Genomic DNA, 19,489 nt, shown 5'->3' on the forward strand with positions numbered 1-19,489 from the left:
CATGATTCCATCCTCTGGTTCCACCATCTTTGATTTCAAGTGGTGGTCCCTGAGCTGTGCTTTTTGGCTCCGACTGATGGACGCTCAACACGGCTTTGCTGTGGCCTTCAGAGCTCCGGGAGGATCCGATGGGCTTTGACCTTTACAAACACAGCGTCATTTATTCATGGAATGGGTTGGGTTGGAAGGGACCTCAAAGCCCATCGAGTTCCATGGGGAGAGACACCTCCCGATGGATCCGGTTACTCCGAGCTCCATCCAACCTGGCCTGGAACCCCTCCAGGGATGGAGCACCACCACTGCTCTGTTCCAGGGTGTCCCCACCCTCCCAGGAGAACATTTCTCCCCAAGATCTCATGTCCATCTCCCCTCTTGCAGCTCCAAACCGTTCCCCTCATCCCTGCACTCCCTGATCCACAGCCCCTCCCCAGCTCTCCTGGAGCCCCTTTCCCTCCTGGAAGCTGCTCTGAGATCTCCTCAAAGCCTTCTCTTCTCCTGAACATCCCCACCTCTCAGCCCGGCCTCCTACGGGATGTTCTCCAGCCCTCCCATCACCTCCGTGTCTCTCCAGGGAAGGAGCCTCCACCGCTCTTCCCCTGGAAGGACCACGTGAGGTCCTTTCCAGGCCTAAAGACATGGGGTGGTCCATGAGGCCTTCAGATCCCAAAAGATCTCAAACCAATGGGTGTCCTCCTCTGTTTGGTGGGAGTAGGACAGGTGACCAACTTAGAAGCTTGGTTGAACCTTGAGATAACGTGACCAGGTCCCATCCGGCGATACCAAAAGCTTGGCTGAAGGCATCTGAGCTGGGCTTTGCTAAGGAGATGACGTCAAGGCGTGTTTGGTTAACGTTGGCCTTGTGTCCTGCTTCTCCAGGCTTGGATTACCTCCTTCCCAAGGCCGGCTTCTTCTGCCAGATCTGCTCGCTCTTCTACACCGATGAGACGTCGGTGAAAAACCACTGCAAGACACCGCTTCATCAGCAGAACTTGGAGGTAACGGAGAAGCTTCTCCGGGGTTGGAAGTTCCATCATCTTCAACGGAGTGCTCCGGTAGGAGCATCGTGGGATGATTTGGGTTGAAAAGGACCTCAAAGTCCATCCAAGGGACACCTCCTACTGGATCAGGAGCTCCAAGCTCCATCCAACCTGGCCTGGAACCTCTCCAGGGATGGGGCAGCCACCACTGCTGTGGACAACCTATTCCAGGGCCTCCTCACCTTCCAGGAGAACATTTCTCCCCAAGGTCTCACCTCAGTCTCTCGTCGTGAAGCTCCAAACCGTTCCCCTCGTCCCACCTCACCGTTGGGTTTGGCTCCGTGGAGGGCTTTTGGTGGGAAACTCATTGACGGCTCAATCACCGTTGAGTTGGAAGGTGTTGGGAGAGCTCTTCTCTTCCTCTTTTAAGAAGGGATTTTTTCATCTCCTTCCAACGTGGAGCTGTGGGAAAGGGTCCAGAGGAGGTCACGGAGATGATGTGAGGGCTGCAGCCAGTGGGAGGTGTCCCCATGGATTGGAACTGGATGGGCTTCGAGGTCCCTCAACCCAACCCAACCCAACCCAACCCATGACTTTAAGAAGGATGTGGTGATGATGTCTCCAGGGAACGTTGTAGGTTTGTCAGATCTTCTGAAGCTCCAAACCGACGGAGACCTCCGTTGAGCTCCTCCATATGGTGACCGTGTCCGTTTGGGAGCAGAACGGAGTGGTGGTGGTTCAGATCAGCCATTCCCAGTACAAACCAGTTCCTTTGATCCCCTCCATATGGTGACCATGTCCGTTTGGGAGCAGATCTGGGTGGTGTTGGTAGACATCACCCATTCCCAGTACAAACCAGTTCAGTTGAGCTCCCCTACATGGTCACCGTGTCCATTTGGGAGCAGAACTGGGTGGTAGTGGTGGTTCAGATCACCCATTCCCAGTACAAACCAGTTCATTTGAGCCCCTCCATATGGTGACCGTGTCCGTTTGGGAGCAGATCTGGGTGGGTTTGGTAGAGATCACCCATTCCCAGTACAAACCAGTTCCTTTGAGCCCCTCCATGTGGTGACTGTGCCCGTCCAGGAGCAGAACTGAGTGGTTTTGTTACAGATCACCCATTCCCAGTACAAACCAGTTCAGTTGAGCCCCTCTACATGGTCACCGTGTCCATTTGGGAGCAGAACTGGGTGGGTTTGTTACAGATCACCCATTCCCAGTACAAACCAGTTCATTTGAGCCCCTCCATATGGTGACCATATCCATTTGGGAGCAGATCTGGGTGGTGGTGGTGGTAGAGATCACCCATTCCCAGTACAAACCAGTTCATTTGAGCCCCTCCATATGGTCACCGTGTCCGTTTGGGAGCAGAACTGGGAGGTGGTGGTGGTAGAGATCACCCATTCCCAGTACAAACCAGTTCCTTTGATCCCCTCTATATGGTCACTGTGTCCATTTGGGAGCAGAACTGGGTGGTGGTGGTGGTGGTAGAGATCACCCATTCCCAGTACAAACCAGTTCATTTGAGGTCCTATATATGGTCACCGTGTCCGTGTTGGAGCAGAACTGGGTGGTGGTGGTGGTTCAGATCATCCTTCCCAGTACAAACCAGTTCATTTGATCCCCTCTATGTGGTCACCGTGTCCGTTTGGGAGCAGAACTGGGAGGTGGTGGTGGTAGAGATCACCCATTCCCAGTACAAACCAGTTCAGTTGAGCCCCTCTACATGGTCACAGTGTCCATTTGGGAGCAGAACTGGGTGGTGGTGTTGCTTCAGACCACCCATTCCCAGTACAAACCAGTTCCTTTGAGCCCCTCTATATGGTCACTGTGTCCATTTGGGAGCAGAACTGGGTGGTGGTGGTGGTGGTTCAGACCACCCTTCCCAGTACAAACCAGTCCCTTCGAGCCCCTCTGTCCCCGCTGCGGAATAAGGGCTAACGCGGCCGTGTCTTCTCCCTGGATCCTCTTTGCCTCTCCAGAAGTTCATGGCCGAGCAGAAGGACGCGGTCAACGCCGAGGAGGAGCGGAGCTCGAGGTGATGAGGAGGAGGAAGGACCTCATCGGCGCCTTCGGTTTTTGGGTCCACTTTACTTCCGCGCCTTTCGTTACGGTTCCCTTTGTGATTCGGATCGGGAAAGAAGCGTTGGATTGAGCGGAGGAGAAAGAGACTTTGAGAAGCTCCGGGTGGTGGTTTGGAGCTCAGTGTCCAAGCGTTGGGCTTTGGAAGAGAGTCCTTTGGAAGATGTTGAGAAGAATTAAAGGTTCTTCCTGTAAAGTTCACCGAAGGGCTGTGGTTGCTCTGGGGTTGGTGGAGATCCAACGGAGTCGTGGATGGTCCATCCCGGGAGGGGTTCCAGGCCAGGTTGGATGGGGTTTGGAGCCCCTGAGCCAGTGGGAGGTGTCCCTGCCTGTGGCAGGGGGTGGGACTGGATGGGTTTTGAGGTCCTTCCAACCCAAACCCTTCTATGGTTCCAAAGTTCTAACTCGCCATCAACCAGAACCCCCAGATCCCATCGCTGGAGGGGTTCCAGGCCAGGTTGGATGGTTCTTGGAGGTCTCTGATCCAGTGGGAGGTGTCCCTGCCCACGGCTGAGGTGGGACTGGATGGGCTTTGAGGTCCCTCCAACCCAAACCCTTCCATGGTTCCAAAGTTCTACCTCACCATCAACCAGAACCCCCAGATCCCATCCCTGGAGGGATTCCAGGCCACGTTGGATGAGGTTTAGAGCCCCTGATCCAGAGGGAGGTGTCCCTGCCCATGGCTGAGGTGGGACTGGATGGGTTTTGAGGTCCCTTCCAACCCAAACCCTTCCATGGTTCCAAGGTTTTCACTCGCCATCAACCAGAACCTCCAGATCCCATCCCTGGAGGGGTTCCAGGCAACGTTGGATGAGGTTTGGAGCCCCTCATCCAGAGGGAGGTGTCGCTGCCCACGGCTGAGGTGGGATTGGATGGGCTTTGAGGTCCCTCCGACCCAAACCCTTCCAGGATTCTGTGATCCTGGAGCCGCGTTACGGAGCTGTTGAGAGGTGAAGTTCTTCTCCTGTAGACCTTTCCTCCTGGAGAAGACAAATCCAAAGCCGGGGAGGAGGGCGGAGCCTCTTCCAACGCTGCCGGAGAGGTCACTGCTCCTCACGGCTTCTCCTCGGTGGCCGTGTTTGGGTCGGGTTGGGATTGGTTTTCCATAGTTCCTTCCAGTCAAAGCCTTTGGAATTCTCAGTGTTGTGGTGGACTCCATAATCTGCTCTCTCCCCATTCCCTGCTCCGATCCTGCGGGTGATGATGGATCCCCATTCCCTGCTCCGATCCTGTGGGTGATGATGGATCCCCATTCCCTGCTCCGATCCCACGGGTGATGATGGATCCCCATTCCCTGCTCCGATCCTGCGGGTGATGATGGATCCCCATTCCCTGCTCCGATCCCACGGGTGATGGATCCCCATTCCCTGTTCCGATCCCTTTGGTGATGATGGATCCCCATTCCCTGCTCCGATCCTGTGGGTGATGGATCCCCATTCCCTGCTCCGATCCCTTTGGTGATGATGGATCCCCATTCCCTGCTCCGATCCTGCGGGTGATGATGGATCCCCATTCCCTGCTCCGATCCCGCGGGTGATGATGGATCCCCATTCCCTGCTCCGATCCTGTGGGTGATGATGGATCCCCATTCCCTGCTCCGATCCCACGGGTGATGATGGATCCCCATTCCCTGCTCCGATCCTGTGGGTGATGATGGATCCCCATTCCCTGCTCCGATCCCACGGGTGATGATGGATCCCCATTCCCTGCTCCGATCCTGTGGGTGATGATGGATCCCCATTCCCTGCTCCGATCCTGTGGGTGATGATGGATCCCCATTCCCTGCTCCAATCCTGCGGGTGATGATGGATCCCCATTCCCTGCTCCGATCCCACGGGTGATGGATCCCCATTCCCTGCTCCGATCCCGTGGGTGATAGATCCCCATTCCCTGCTCCGATCCCGTGGGTGATGGATCCCCATTCCCTGTTCCGATCCCGTGGGTGATGGATCCCCATTCCCTGCTCCGATCCCGTGGGTGATGGATCCCCATTCCCTGCTCCGATCCCGTGGGTGATGGATCCCCATTCCCTGTTCCGATCCCGTGGGTGATGGATCCCCATTCCCTGTTCCGATCCCGTGGGTGATGGATCCCCATTCCCTGCTCCGATCCCGTGGGTGATGGATCCCCATTCCCTGCTCCGATCCTGTGGGTGATGATGGATCCCCATTCCCTGCTCCGATCCCGTGGGTGATGGATCCCCATTCCCTGTTCCGATCCCGTGGGTGATGGATCCCCATTCCCTGCTCCGATCCCGATGGGAAACGGGATGGGATAACGCCAAAGAGGGTGAAACCAGGATTGGGATTTGCCCCGGAGCACATTTGGATGTGTGGAGAGGATCCCGATCCCGATCCAGATCCAGATCCCGATCCAGATCCAGATCCCGATCCGGATCCGGATCCCAATCCCAATCCAGATCCAGATCCAGATCCAGATCCCGATCCCGATCCCGATCCCGATCCAGATCCAGATCCCAATCCAGATCCAGATCCCAATCCCGATCCCGATCCAGATCCAGATCCAGATCCCAATCCAGATCCAGATCCAGATCCAGATCCAGATCCCAATCCAGATCCAGATCCCGATCCCAATCCAGATCCCGATCCCAATCCAGATCCCGATCCCGATCCCAATCCAGATCCAGATCCCGATCCCAATCCAGATTCAGATCCCGATCCAGATCCAGATCCAGATCCAGATCCAGATCCAGATCCCAATCCAGATCCAGATCCAGATCCGGATCCGGATCCAGATCCCGATCCCAATCCGGATCCAGATCCCGATCCAGATCCCGATCCCAATCCAGATCCAGATCCAGATCCAGATCCCGATCCCGATCCAGATCCCGATCCCGATCCCGATCCCGATCCTGATCCAGATCCAGATCCCGATCCCAATCCAGATCCCAATCCAGATCCAGATCCCGATCCAGATCCCGATCCAGATCCAGATCCCGATCCCGATCCCGATCCAGATCCAGATCCAGATCCCGATCCCAATCCAGATTCAGATCCCGATCCAGATCCAGATCCCGATCCAGATCCCGATCCAGATCCAGATCCAGATCCCAATCCAGATCCAGATCCAGATCCGGATCCGGATCCAGATCCCGATCCCAATCCAGATCCAGATCCCGATCCAGATCCCGATCCCAATCCAGATCCAGATCCAGATCCAGATCCCGATCCCGATCCAGATCCCAATCCCAATCCAGATCCAGATCCAGATCCCAATCCAGATCCCGATCCCAATCCCGATCCAGATCCCGATCCCAATCCAGATCCCGATCCAGATCCCGATCCAGATCCCGATCCCGATCCAGATTCAGATCCAGATCCCGATCCAGATCCCGATCCAGATCCAGATCCAGATCCAGATCCCAATCCAGATCCAGATCCCGATCCCGATCCAGATCCAGATCCAGATCCAGATCCCGATCCCGATCCAGATCCCGATCCAGATCCCGATCCAGATCCCGATCCCGATCCAGATCCTGATCCAGATCCAGATCCAGATCCCGATCCCGATCCCAATCCAGATCCCAATCCAGATCCAGATCCCGATCCAGATCCCGATCCCAATCCAGATCCAGATCCAGATCCAGATCCAGATCCCGATCCCAATCCAGATCCAGATCCGGATCCGGATCCTGATCCCAATCCCGATCCACATCCAGATTTGAATCTGAGTGCCGGAAACCCGCGGTAAAATTAACCATCCGGGAATAAGCGGAGCCGTTCCCCCAGCGGCCCTGAAGGGAAACTGAGGCACGGGAGGAATGTGGGGATCCCACTGGGAACGGCCTCGGGATCGAAGTGGGCCCCTCCCGGTCAGACCCCAGATGGCTCCTGGGGTGTCCCCCCCCCCCCAGTCCGTTACTTCCGGTCAAAATCCATCCCCTGAACCCCAAATCCACCCCCTGACAGCCTCCCCCCCAAATCCATCCTCTGGAACCCCCCCCTCCATCCCTGGACCCCCCAAATCCATCCCTGTCCCCCCCAAATCCATCCCCTGGACCCCCCAAATCCATCCCTGTCCCCCCCAAATCCATCCCCTGGACCCCCCAAATCCATCCCTGTCCCCCCCAAATCCATCCCCTGGACCCCCAAATCCATCCCTTTCCCCCCCAAATCCACCCCCTGGACCCCCCCATCCTCTTCCTCCCCCAATCTACCCCTTCGACCCCCCCAAATCCATCCCCTGGACCCCCAAATCCAGCCCCCGGCCCCCCATAATCCACCCCCTGGACTCCTCTATTCTCTGCTCCCCCCCCCAAATCCGCCCCTTGGACCCCCCCAATCCACCCCCGAGACCCCCCAACTCCGCTCCTTGGAGCCCCCCAATCCCCTGTACCCCCCAAATCCACCCCTTAACCCCCCCAAATCCACCTCCTGTCCCCCCCATCCTCTGCCCTCCCCCCTAAATCCACCCCCTGGAGCCCCCCAATCCCCTGTACCCCCCCCAAATCCACCCCTTAGACCCCCCCGAAATCCACCCCTGGAGACCCCCAATCCCCAGTACCCCCTAAATCTCCCCTTTAAACCCCCCCAATCCCCCCCTGTCCCCCCATCCTCTGCCCTCCCCCCAAAATCCACCCCTTGGAGCCCCCCAATCCCCTGTACCCCCCAATCTCCCCCTTAAACCCCCCCCAATTCCACCCCCTGGACCCCCCCCATCCTCTGCCCACCCCAAATCCACCCCCTGGAGCCCCCCAATCCCCTGTACCCCCCAAATCCACCCCCTGTACCCCCCAACCCCTGTACCCCCAAATCTCCCCCTTAGACCCCCCAAATCAACCCCCTGGAGCCCCCCAGTCCCCTGTATCCCCCAAATCTACCCCTTAGACCCCCCCAAATCCATCCCCCTCCACCCCCTGGACTCCTCCATCCTCTGCCCCCCCCCCCAATCCACCCCCTGTACCTCCCCAATCCCCTGTACCCCCAAATCCACTCCTTAGACTCCCCCAATCCACCTCCTGGACCCCCCCATCCTCTGCCCTCCTCCCCAAATCCACCCCTTGGAGCCCCCCAATCCCCTGTACCCCCCAAATCTCCCCCTTAGACCCCCCAAATCCATCCCCTGGACCCCCCAAATCCATCCTCTGTCCCCCCCCAAATCCACCCCTTAGACCCCCCCCAAATCCACCCTCTGGACCCCCCATCCTCTGCCGTCCCCCAACCCACCCCTTGGAGCCCCCCAATCCCCTGTACCCCCCAAATCTCCCCCTTAGACCCCCCGAAATCCACCCCCTGGAGACCCCCAATCCCCTGTACCCCCCAAATCCACCCCTTAGACCCCCCGAAATCCACCCCCTGGAGACCCCCAATCCCCTGTACCCCCCAAATCTCCCCCTTAGACCCCCCCAATCCCCCCCCCCCGGGGCGGTCGGTTCCCCTTTAAGGGGGGGCGGTCCCGGGGGGGCTCCGGGGGGGTCTCTCTCGGGCAGCGGCGCCGCTCCGCTCAGTGCGGGCGATGCTGCGGCTCTTTATCCTTCGGGCCGAGAACGTCCGCGCGCCCGACGCGGACATCACCGACGCCTATTGCTCCGCGGGGCTCGGCGGTGAGCGGGGGACCGGGGGGGAACGGGGGGGACCGGGGACCGGAGGAGGAGGAGGGGGTACTGGGAATGGGGTACTGGGAATGGGGATACCGGGTATGGGGGGGGAAGGGGGGACCGGGGATGGGAGGGGGGGTACCGGGGATGGGAATACCAGGGGTGGGGGGGGAAGGGGGGACCGGGGATGGAGGGGGGCAGCCGGGGGTTGGGAGGGGGGGGACCGGAGGAGGAGGAGGAGGATGGGGGTACCGGGGATGGGGAGGGGAGGGGGGCAGGAGGAGGAGGGGGGGTACCGGGGGAAGAAGGGGGGGGACAGGGGAGGGGGGACCGGGGATTGAGGAGGAGGGAGGACTGGGGATGGGGGGGGGGGCAGGAGTGGGGGGGGGACCGGGGATGGAGGGGGTACCAGGGATGGGGGGAGGAGGAGGAGGGGGACCGGGGATGGAGGGACCGGGGATGGGGAGGGGAGGGGGGCAGGAGGAGGAGGAGGGGGTACCGGGAATGGGGATACCGGGGGTGGGGGGGGGAAGGGGGAAGGGGGTACCGGGGATGAGGGATACCGGGGATGGGGGGGGGGGGCGGAGACCGGGGATGAGGAGGAGAGGGGGGCAGGAGGAGGAGGGGGTACAGGGAATGGGGACACCGGAGATGGGGGGGGACACCCAGAGAGGAAGGGGGGACCGGCACATGGGGATAGCGGGGATGGGGGGGGGCAGGAGGAGGAGGGGGGACCGGGGATGAGAGGGGGCAGGAGGAGGAGGGGGGACCGGGGGTGGGGGGGGACACCCAGAGAGGAAGGGGTTACCGGGGGAGGAAGGGGGGGGACAGGGGATGGGGGGGGAAGGGGCGCCGGGGATGGAGGAACCGGGGATAGAGAGGGGAGGGGGACAGGAGGAGGAGGGGGTACAGGGAATGGGGATACCGGGGATGGGGAGGGAGGGGATGGGGGGGAGGGGACAGGGGATGGGGGGGGCACACCCAGAGAGGAAGGGGGTACCGGGGCATGGGGATACCGGGGATTGAGGGGGGGCAGCAGGAGGAGGGGGGACCGGGAATGGAGGGGGTACCGGGGACGGGGATACCGGGGGTGGGGGGACCAGGGATGGAGGGAGCAGGGGGAGGAGGGGGGGACCGGGGATGGGGGGGGGAACGAGGGAGGAGGGGGGACCGGGGATGGGCGGGGGTAGTACAGGGCTATTGGGGGGCGGGGGGGGTGGTCAGAGGGGAAAGGGACCAGTGAGGGGGGGAGGGGGCTACTGGGGGGGGCAGGGGGCTACTGAGAGGGGAAAGGGGGTACAGGGCATGGAGGGGGAGCTGGAGGGGGGGGGCAGTGCGAGGGGAGGGGGGGCGACTGTAATGGTGAGGGGGCTACTGGGGATGGGGGGGGCGGCAGTGCCATGGGGGTACTGGGGCTGAAAGCCCCCCCGCCCCCCTCAGTCATCCCTTGTGTGTCCCCCCCAATGGGTCCTGGGGGGACCTCCCCTTTGGGACTCGTCTCCTTGGGGACCCCCCCCCCCACTCGGAACCCCCCCTTTAGGACACCCCCCCCCCCATCCTTCAGAACCCCCTCCTTTAGGACCACCCCCCTTTGGAATCCCCCCTTCGGGACGCCCCCCCCTTTAGGGCCCCCCATCCTTCAGAACCCCCCCCTTTAGGGCCCCCCCCACCTTTGGAACCCCCCTTTAGGAACCCTCCCCTTTGGAAACCCCCCTTCAGGACCCCCCCTTCAGGACCCCTCCTTTAGGGCCCCCCCCCCTCCTTTGGGACCCTCCCCCTTTGGGACCCCCCCTTCCTTCGGGACCCCCTCTTTGGGACCCCCCCCCTCTTTGGGACCCCCTCCTTTGGGACCCCCCCCCTCCTTTGGGACCCCCTCCTTTAGGACACCCCCCCCCTTGGGACCTGACCCTCCCCCTTTGGGACCCCCCCCTTCGGGACCCCTCTCCTTGGGACGGACCCCCCCCTTTGGGGACACCCCCCCCTCCCTTTGGGACCCCCCCTCCCTTTGGGACCCCCTCCCTTTGGGACCCCCTCCCTTCGGGACCCCCCCCCTTTGGAATCCCCCTTTCAGGACCCCCCCTTTGGGACCCCCTCCCTGCTGGAAACCCCCCTTTGTGCCCCCCTTTGTGCCCCCCTTTGTGCCCCCCCCGGGTTCTCTCCTTACCGGGAGGGTTTGGGGGCGCTGCGGGGACATCGCTGAGCGGTGACACAGCGGCTCTTTCGGGGCCTCAGCCCGGGGGGGGGGGGGCGATTATTCGGGGGGAGGCGGCGATTATTCGGGGGGAGCGGCGATTTCTGAGTTGGGGGCAGCGATTTTAGGGTGGGGGAAGAGATTATTTGGGGTTCAGAGGCAGTGATTTTGGGGTTGGGGGGGCAGCGATTTTGGGGTGGAGGCAGCGACTTTTGGGGTGCTGCGATTCTTGGGGTGGGGGCAGCGATTATTTGGGGTTGAAGGCGGTGATTTTGAGGTGGGGGCACAGATTATTTGGGGTGCAGAGGCAGCGATTTTTGGGTTGGGGCAGTGATTTTGGGGTTGCAACAGCGATTTTGGGGTGGAGGCAGCGACTTTTGGGGTGCTGCGATTCTTGGGGTGGGGCAGCGATTCTTTTGGGGTGGGGGCAGCAATTTTGGGGGTTGGGGGTAGCGATTTTGGGGTGGGGGCAGCGATTATTTGGGATTGAATGCAGCGATTTTGGGGTGGGGGACAGCGATTATTTGGGGGTGCAGCGATTATTTTTGGGGGGCAGCAATTATTTGGGGGGCAACGATTTTTGGGTTGGAGGGCAGTGATTTTGGGGTTGCAACAGCGATTCTTGGGGTGTGGGCAGTGATTTTGGGGGTTGGGGCAGCGATTATTTGGGATTTAAGGCAGTGATTTTTGGGGTGGGTGCAGTGATTATTTGGGGGGGGCAGTGATTTTTGGGTTGTAACAGTGATTTTGGGGTGGGGGCAGCAATTTTGGGGTGCTGCGATTCTTTTGGGGGTTGGGGCAGTGATTATTTGGGGTTGAAGGCAGCGATTTTGGGTTGGGGGACAGAGATTATTTGGGGGAGCAGTGATTTTTGGGTTGGAGGACAGTGATTCTTGGGGTGAGGGCAGCGATTTTGGGGGTTGGGGACAGTGATTATTTGGGGGGTGGAGGCTGCAATTTTGGGGGTCGGGGGCAGCGATTGGGATGGGGGCAGCGATTATTTGGGGGGGCAGCGATTTTTGGGTTGCAACAGTGATTTTGGGGTGCGGGCAGTGACTATTTGGGGTTGAAGGCAGTGATTTTGGGGTGGGGGACAGAGATTATTTGGGGTGAAAGCAGCGATTATTTGGGGTTGGGGGCAGCGATTTTGGTTTGGGGGCAGTGATTATTTGGGGGTGCAGCGATTCTTGGGTTGGAGGGCAGTGATTTTGGGGTTGGAACAGCGATTTTGGGGGTTGGGGCAGCGATTATTTGGGGTTGAAGGCGGTGATTTTGGGGTGGGGGCACAGAGATTATTTGGGGTTGGGGGCAGTGATTATTTGGGGGGGCAGTGATTTTTGGGTTGTGGCAGCGATTTTGGGGTGGGGGCAGCGATTATTTGGGGTTGGAGGCTGCGATATTGGGGGTTGGGGACAGCAATTGGGGTGGGGGCAGCGATTATTTGGGGGAGCAGTGAGTTTTGGGGTTGGGGCAGTGATTTTTGGGTTGGTGCAGCGATTATTTGGGGGTGCAGCGATTATTTGGGGGTGCAGTGATTTTTGGGTTGGAGGGCAGTGATTTTGGGGTTGCAACAGCGATTTTGGGGAGGGGGCAGCGATTATTTGGGGTTGGAGGCTGCGATTTTGGGGGTCGGGGACAGTGATTATTTGGGGGGGCAGTGATTATTTAGGATTGTGGCAGCGATTTTGGGGTGGGGCAGCGACTTTTGGGGCGCTGCGATTCTTGGGGTGGGGGCAGCGATTTTGGGGGTTGGGGCAGCGATTATTTGGGGTTGAAGGCAGTGATTTTGGGGTGGGGGCACAGAGGTTATTTGGGGTTGGGGGGCAGTGATTTTTGGGGGTGCAGCGATTATTTTGGGGGCAGCGATTTTTGGGTTGTGGCAGCGATTTTGGGGCTCTGCGATTCTTTGGGTGGGGACAGCGATTTTTGGGCCTGAGGGGCAGCGATTATTTTAGGATGGAGGCAGCGATTATTTGGGGGGGCAGCGATTTTTGGGTTGCAACAGCGATTTTGGGGTTGAGGAGCAGCGACTTTTGGGGCGCTGCGATTCTTAGGGTGGGGGCACAGAGATTGTTTAGGGTTGGGGGACTGATCTTTTAGTTGGGGGCAGCGATTATTTGGGATTTAAGGCAGCGATTTTTTGGGGGCAGAGATTATTTGGGGTGAAAGCAGTGATTATTTGGGGTTGGGGCAGCGATTTTGGTTTGGGGGCAGTGATTATTTGGGGGTGCAGCGATTCTTGGGTTGGAGGGCAGTGATTTTGGGGTTGGAACAGCGATTTTGGGGTGGGGGCAGCGACTTTTGGGGCGCTGCCATTCTTGGGGTGGGGGCAGCGATTTTGGGGGTTGGGGCAGCGATTATTTGGGATTTAAGGCAGCGATTTTTTGGGGGGGACAGAGATTATTTGGGGTGAAAGCAGTGATTTTTGGGGTGGGGGCACAGAGATTATTTGGGGTTGGGGGGCAGTGATTTTTGGGTGGTGGCAGCGATTTTGGGGTGGAGGCAGCGACTCTTGGGGTGCTGTGATTCTTGGGGTGGGGGCAGTGATTTTGGGGTTGGGGGGCAGCGATTTTTGGGGTGGGGAGCAGCAACTTTTGTGTTGGGGAGCAGCGATTATTTGGGGGGGAGGGTGACCGGTTTGGGGTTGGGGGGGGCTGACCCCCCCCATCCCGGTGTCACCACCTGTGGTCCCCATCGAGGGAAGCTCCGGGGTCTTCTCCAGGGTCACCGGGGTCCTCTCAGTGGTGGCATCTCCCATGTCCTAATGCTCCAATGGACCTGGTGGTGTCCCATCCCATGGGTTCTGCTGCTCCATCATCACCAGGTTCCTCTCGGTGGTGGCATCTCCCATGTCCTAATGCTCCAATGGACCCGGTGGTGGTTCATCCCATGGGTCCATCATCCCCGGGTTCCTCTCGGTGGTGGCCTCTCCCCCCGTTGCTGCTCCAGGAGCTCTCGGGGGTGGTTCATCCCCACGTTCCACTGCTTCTTTCTTCCCGGCTCTCCCAACTTCCAGCAGCTCCAGATGCTTCTCCTCAGGCTCCCTTGGAGCTCGAGGCACCTGATCCGCGGGATGTCCCATCCCCGGAGCTCCCACAATCCCTGGATCCCGGTGTTTTATTCCATCCGTGGATCCCTTTCATTTATTCCATCCCTGAATCCCTTACATTTATTCCCATCCCTGAATCCCTGTCATTTATCCCTCTCTGGATCCCTTTCATTTATTCCCTCTCTGCATCCCTTTCATTTATTCCATCATCTGTGGATCCCTTTCTTTTATTCCCATCCCTGCATCCCTTACATTTATTCCCATCACTGTATCCCTTTCATTTATCCCATCCCCGAATCCCTTTGATTTATCCCATCCGTGGATCCCTTTGATTTATTCCCTCTGTGGATCCCTTTCTTTTATTCCATCCCTGTATCCCTTACATTTATTCCCTCCGTGGATCCCTTTCCTTTATTCCCATCCCCGGATCCCTTTCATTTATTCCCTCCCTGCATCCCTTTCACTTATTCCCTCTCTGTATCCCTTTCGTTTGTTCCCAACCCTGGATCCCTTTGATTTATCCCTCCGTGGATCCCTTTCATCTATCCCATCCCTGCATCCCTTTGATTTATTCCCTCTCTGCATCCCTCTCATTTATTCCATCTGTGGATCCCTCTCATTTATTCCCATCCATGGATCCCTTTCATTTATTCCATCATCTGTGGATCCCTTTCATTTATTCCCATCACTGTATCCCTTTCATTTATTCCCTCTCTGGATCCCTTTCACTTATTCCCTCCATTGATCCCTCTCATTTATCCCTCTCTGGATCCCTCTCATTTATTCCATCCCTGCATCCTTTTCATTTATTCCCTCTCCGGATCCCTTTCCTTTATTCCCATCCCTGCATCCCTCTCATTTATTCCCTCTCCGCATCCCTCTCATTTATTCCCATCCCTGAATCCCTTTCATTTATTCCCTCTCCGCATCCCTTTCAGTTATTCCCATCCCTGAATCCCTTTGATTTATTCCCTCTCCACATCCCTTTCATTTATTCCCTCTCCGCATCCCTCTCATTTATTCCCTCTCCGCATCCCTCTCATTTATTCCCTCTCCGCATCCCTTTCAGTTATTCCCATCCCTGAATCCCTTTCCTTTATTCCCATCCCTGCATCCCTTTCCTTTATTCCCTCTCCGCATCCCTTTCCTTTATTCCCATCCCTGCATCCCTCTCATTTCTTCCCCACTCCCCCGGACCTTCCGGCATCTTTGGATCTTTGCTCCTTCCTTCCCACCCCCGGAACTCTCAGCATCCCCTCATCCTCATTATTTATTCCCCATCCCGCATCCTCTTCAGGAGCCGCTCCGTATCCTCTCCGTATCCCTTCCGTGTCTCCTCCTCCTCCTCCTTCTTCTCCGGGCTCGGAAAACCCAGCAGGAGGTGACGAGGAGAGGGTCACATCCTGCCTTGAGCCCAACCCTCCTGGGCTTTGCCGGCTCCAGCCATGCTCCGGTGCTTGCTCCAACGAGCCGCCCTCCTTCCCAACTTGGAAAAGAGGGAGAAGCAAAGCGATCCGGTGGCCAGCTTGACCTTCCGAGGTGAGGGAATCCCACCTTTCCCTTGGAATAAGCAGGATTTGGCTTCTTCTTTGGGTTTGAGACCTTCTTCCAGCAAAGTCCGGTTTCTCCGGAGCGTCCGGCCAGGACGTACGTCCTGGCCGGACGCTCCGGAGAAACCGGACTTTGCCGAGCTCCATCCTCATCCTAAATCCATGAGAAATTCCCTTCCATCCCATGCCGGAACGCTGGGATTTAGAGCTTCCACTGCATCTAAAAGGCTTTGAGTGGTGGTGGTGGACCTCAACAAGGAGTTAGGACCTACTTTGCTCTTCCTTGGGTGCTCTCGGAAGCCCTCATTCCCTCAGGGATTGATCCCAAGGGTGGGATTTAGCGGTGGAATCTGCTGTGATGGCATCTAAAAGGCTTTGAGTGGTGGTGGTGGACCTCAAGAAGGAGTTAGGACCTACTTTGTTGCCCCCTTGGGTGCTCTCCACCGCTCTTGGGCTTCGCTTTAACGACGGGGGTTTAATTAACGATGGGAGATGGATACGGAGAACTCCATATCCAGGATTTTTCCCGGCGGATGGAGATCCCGGAGAGGACTCGCGGCTCGAAGGCGCCGGCGGGGAGGATGTCCCACTTATTTTGGTGGTGGAAAAAGGTCTATTTTTAGAACCCAACGGAAAAATAAGGAAAGGGAAGGGACGAGCGGCTCCTGCTCCGGCTTTTCCTGCTGTGCCTGGGTGGGAATGGTGCTGGTTTCCAGCTGTCTTCACGCCCCACCACCTCTGGAACCCCTGATGTCTTCATGCCATGGTGGTTGCTCGCTCAAGGTGGGCTCCATCCATCCATCCATCCTTCCATCCATCCATCCATCCATCCATCCATCCCCAAAGCTCTCGTTGGTCCAATTCGTGATGGTGTTCACCCGAAGTGGGCTCCATCCTTCCTTCCTTCCATCCTTCCTTCCTTCCATCCTTCCTTCCTTCCATCCTTCCTTCCATCCATCCTTCCATCCATCCATCCCCAAAGCTCTCGTCGGTCCAATTAGTGGTGGTGTTCACCCAAAGTGGGCTCCATCCATCCTTCCATCCATCCCCAAAGCTCTCCATCCATCCATCCCCAAAGCTCTCGTTGGTCCAACTCGTGATGGTGTTCACCCAAAGTGGGCTCCTTCCATCCTTCCATCCTTCCATCCTTCCATCCTTCCATCCTTCCATCCTTCCATCCTTCCATCCTTCCATCCTTCCATCCTTCCATCCTCAAAGCTCTCGTTGGTCCAATTCGTGGTGGTGTTCACCCAAAGTGGGCCCCTTCCATCCCTTCCATCCCTTCCATCCCTTCCATCCCTTCCATCCCTTCCATCCCTTCCATCCCTTCCATCCCTTCCATCCCTTCCATCCCTTCCCAAAGCTCTCCCTCCATCCCTCCCTCCATCCCTCCCTCCATCCCTCCCTCCATCCCTCCCTCCATCCCTCCCTCCATCCATCCCCAGAGCTCTCGTTGGTCCAACTCGTGGTGGTGTTCACCCAAAGTGGGCTCCATCCTTCCATCCATCCTTCCATCCATCCTTCCATCCACCCTTCCATCCACCCTTCCATCCCTCCCCAAAGCTCTCCATCCATCCATCCCCAAAGCTCTTGTTGGTCCAATTCGTGGTGGTGTTCACCCAAAGTGGGCTCCTTCCATCCATCCTTCCATCCATCCATCCCCAAAGCTCTCCCTCCATCCCCAAAGCTCTCGTTGATCCAATTCACGATGGTGTTCACCCAAAGTGGGCTCCACCCTTCCATCCACCCTTCCATCCACCCTTCCATCCACCCTTCCATCCACCCTTCCATCCACCCTTCCATCCATCCCCAGAGCTCTCATTGGTCCAACTCGTGATGGTGTTCACCCAAAGTGGGCTCCATCCCTCCATCCCTCCATCCCTCCCTCCCTCCCCAAAGCTCTCATCGGCCAAATCCTGATCCCGAGGGGATTCCAAAGCTCTCCATGCTGGGAAGATGAGCCGTAAGTGAGGGATGTGCCTTAAATGAAGGGTGATGGACATCTGCCCAGCTTGGTGGTGGGACGATGGAAGCTCTCCCCGCTCCTGGTCCCGGTCCGAGCCCGGCTTGGAACTGGATTTAGCAGGGATTCCATGAAATCTAGAGGAGGAGAAGATGGATTTAGAGACCATTTAAACCGTGAGGAGGAGGTGGGGCTTCGGGGTCTCCTGCGCCGTCCGTGTGTCCACAGGGCCGGTGGTGGCCCGGTGTCCCCCGGGCTTTGAGTCACCGCTATTGTTCTCCTCTTCCTTTTCCTCTTCCCCCCGGGTTCCTCCCGCCAGGACGGGGCTCCGGCCGGGATCTGCTGCGATGGGAGGGGGGGATTAGGGGGGCAGATGGTGGGGGGCGCCCGGAGACCTTGGGGTCTCCTCAGGAAGGGTTGGAGCACCCCAACATTGGGGTCTCCTCAGGAAGGGTTGGAGCCCCTCAGCATTGGGGCTCCTTGATTGGAGCCCCCCAACATTGGGGTCTCCTCAGGACGGGTTGGAGCCCCTGAACGTTGGGGCTCCCTGGTTGGAGTCCCCCATCATTGGGGTTTCCTCAGGAAGGATTGGAGCCCCCCAACATTGGGGATCCCTGGTTGGAGCCCCCCAACATTGAGGTCTCCTCAGGAAGGGTTGGAACCCCCCAACATCAGAGCTCCTTGGTTGGAGCCCCCCATCATTGGGGTCTCCTCAGGAAGGGTTGGAGCCCCCCAACATTGGGGGTCCTTGATTGGAGCCCCCCAACATTGGGGTCTCCTCAGGAAAGGTTGGAGCCCCCCAACATCAGAGCTCCTTGCTTGGAGCCCCCCAACATTGGGGTCTCTTCAGGGAGGGTTGGAGCCCCTCAACGTTGGGGCTCCCTGGTTGGAGCCCCCCAACATTGGTGTCTCCTCAGGAAGGGTTGGAGCCCCCCAACATCAGAGCTCCTTGCTTGGAGACCCCCAACATTGGGGTCTCCTCAGGAAGGGTTGGAGCCCCCCAACATCGGGGCTCCTTGATTGGAGCCCCCCAACATCAGAGCTCCTTGGAGTGGACCACCCAGAATGAGGGCTCTTCAGGAAGGGCTGGAGACCCCTCAACTTTGGGGCTCCGTGCTTGGAGGCCCCCAACATCAGAGCTCTTTGGTTGGAGCCCCCCAGCTCTGGGACTCGCTGCCGTGCTCCTGGGGAAACTGAGGCACAGCCCATCGTGAGGACTTGCCTGGAGGTTTCCCCGCAAGGCTCTTAGGAGGCCCTGGCCCAGGTTGTCCAGCGCGGTGGTGGCTCTCCCACCCCTGGTTGAAGGCCACGTGGGGTGGGGCTTGGAGGAGTCCAGTGGGAGATGTCATGGCAGGGATTGGAAGCGGATGAGGTCCTTTCCCACCCGAGCCAGGCCGTGATTCCACGACGCCGGTCTGATCCGTGTCCGTTGCTCCACGCAGGGGTGAAGAAGAGGACTAAAGTCATCAAGAACAACATCAACCCAGTATGGAACGAGGTGAGTGTCCCCCCAGCCCTGCTGGGGACAACCCAGGCGGGGAGGATGGCGTGGGTCCACCTGCGAGGAACCCAAAGCCCCAGAGGTGCCACCTCACAGAGGAGCCCCAAGTTCAAGGGACCCCAAGTTCAGGGGACCCCAAGTTCAAGAGGTGCCACCCCACACAGAGAAACCCCAAGCCCAAGAGATGCCACCTCTCAGAGGAACCCTAAGCCCAAGGGACCCCAAGCCCAAGAGGTTCCACCACTCAGAGGGACCCCAACCCCAAGAGATGCCACCTCTCAGTGGAACCCCATGCCCAGAGGACCCCTAAGCCCAATGGGCCCCAAGGCCAAGAGATGCCACCCCTCAGTGGAACCCCAAGCCCAAGGGACCCCAATCCCAACAGATGCCACCTCTCAGAGGAACCCCATGCCCAGAGGACCCCAAGCCCAAGAGATGACACCTCTCAGAGGAACCCCAAGCCCAAGAGATGCCACCTCTCTGAGGAACCCCATGCCCAGAGGGACCCCAAGCCCAAGAGGTTCCACCCCTCAGAGGGACCCCAAGCCCAGGAGATGCCACCTCTCAGAGGAACCCCAAGCCCAGGAGATGCCACCCCTCAGAGGGACCCCAAGCCCAA

General features: G+C 58.6%; 3 protein-coding genes across 10 annotated transcripts in view; all 3 read left to right on the forward strand.

Annotated features, from left to right (window-relative positions):
• Positions 1-3,328, forward strand: part of ZNF638 (zinc finger protein 638) — a 61,064-nt gene extending 57,736 nt beyond the window's left edge. The window contains 2 exon segments of the mRNA XM_054065967.1: positions 877-995; positions 2,960-3,328. Of these exon segments, the coding sequence (XP_053921942.1) occupies positions 877-995; positions 2,960-3,019 (179 nt within the window). The 3' untranslated portion in view covers positions 3,020-3,328.
• A 1,959-nt stretch (positions 3,329-5,287) lies between these two features.
• Positions 5,288-6,559, forward strand: LOC128852000 (serine/arginine-rich splicing factor 4-like). The gene is given in 1 exon segment (XM_054064946.1): positions 5,288-6,559. A coding segment is annotated over 1 exon segment (1,272 nt).
• A 1,936-nt stretch (positions 6,560-8,495) lies between these two features.
• The window catches only part of DYSF (dysferlin), a 101,842-nt gene continuing 90,848 nt past the window's right edge, over positions 8,496-19,489 (forward strand). For 4 of the 8 annotated variants that reach the window (XM_054065959.1, XM_054065964.1, XM_054065961.1 and 1 more), the window contains exons 1-2: positions 8,496-8,622; positions 18,812-18,867. In XM_054065959.1, coding sequence (XP_053921934.1) covers positions 8,535-8,622; positions 18,812-18,867 — 144 coding nt within the window. In that variant the 5' untranslated portion in view covers positions 8,496-8,534. Of the gene's footprint in view, positions 8,623-15,004; positions 15,396-18,811; positions 18,868-19,489 lie in introns of those variants that run through there. The other 4 variants (XM_054065962.1, XM_054065960.1, XM_054065965.1 and 1 more) reach the window with 2 other exon arrangements.

Source organism: Cuculus canorus, chromosome 4 (genome assembly GCF_017976375.1).
Source record: "Cuculus canorus isolate bCucCan1 chromosome 4, bCucCan1.pri, whole genome shotgun sequence".
Lineage (NCBI taxonomy): Eukaryota > Metazoa > Chordata > Aves > Cuculiformes > Cuculidae > Cuculus > Cuculus canorus.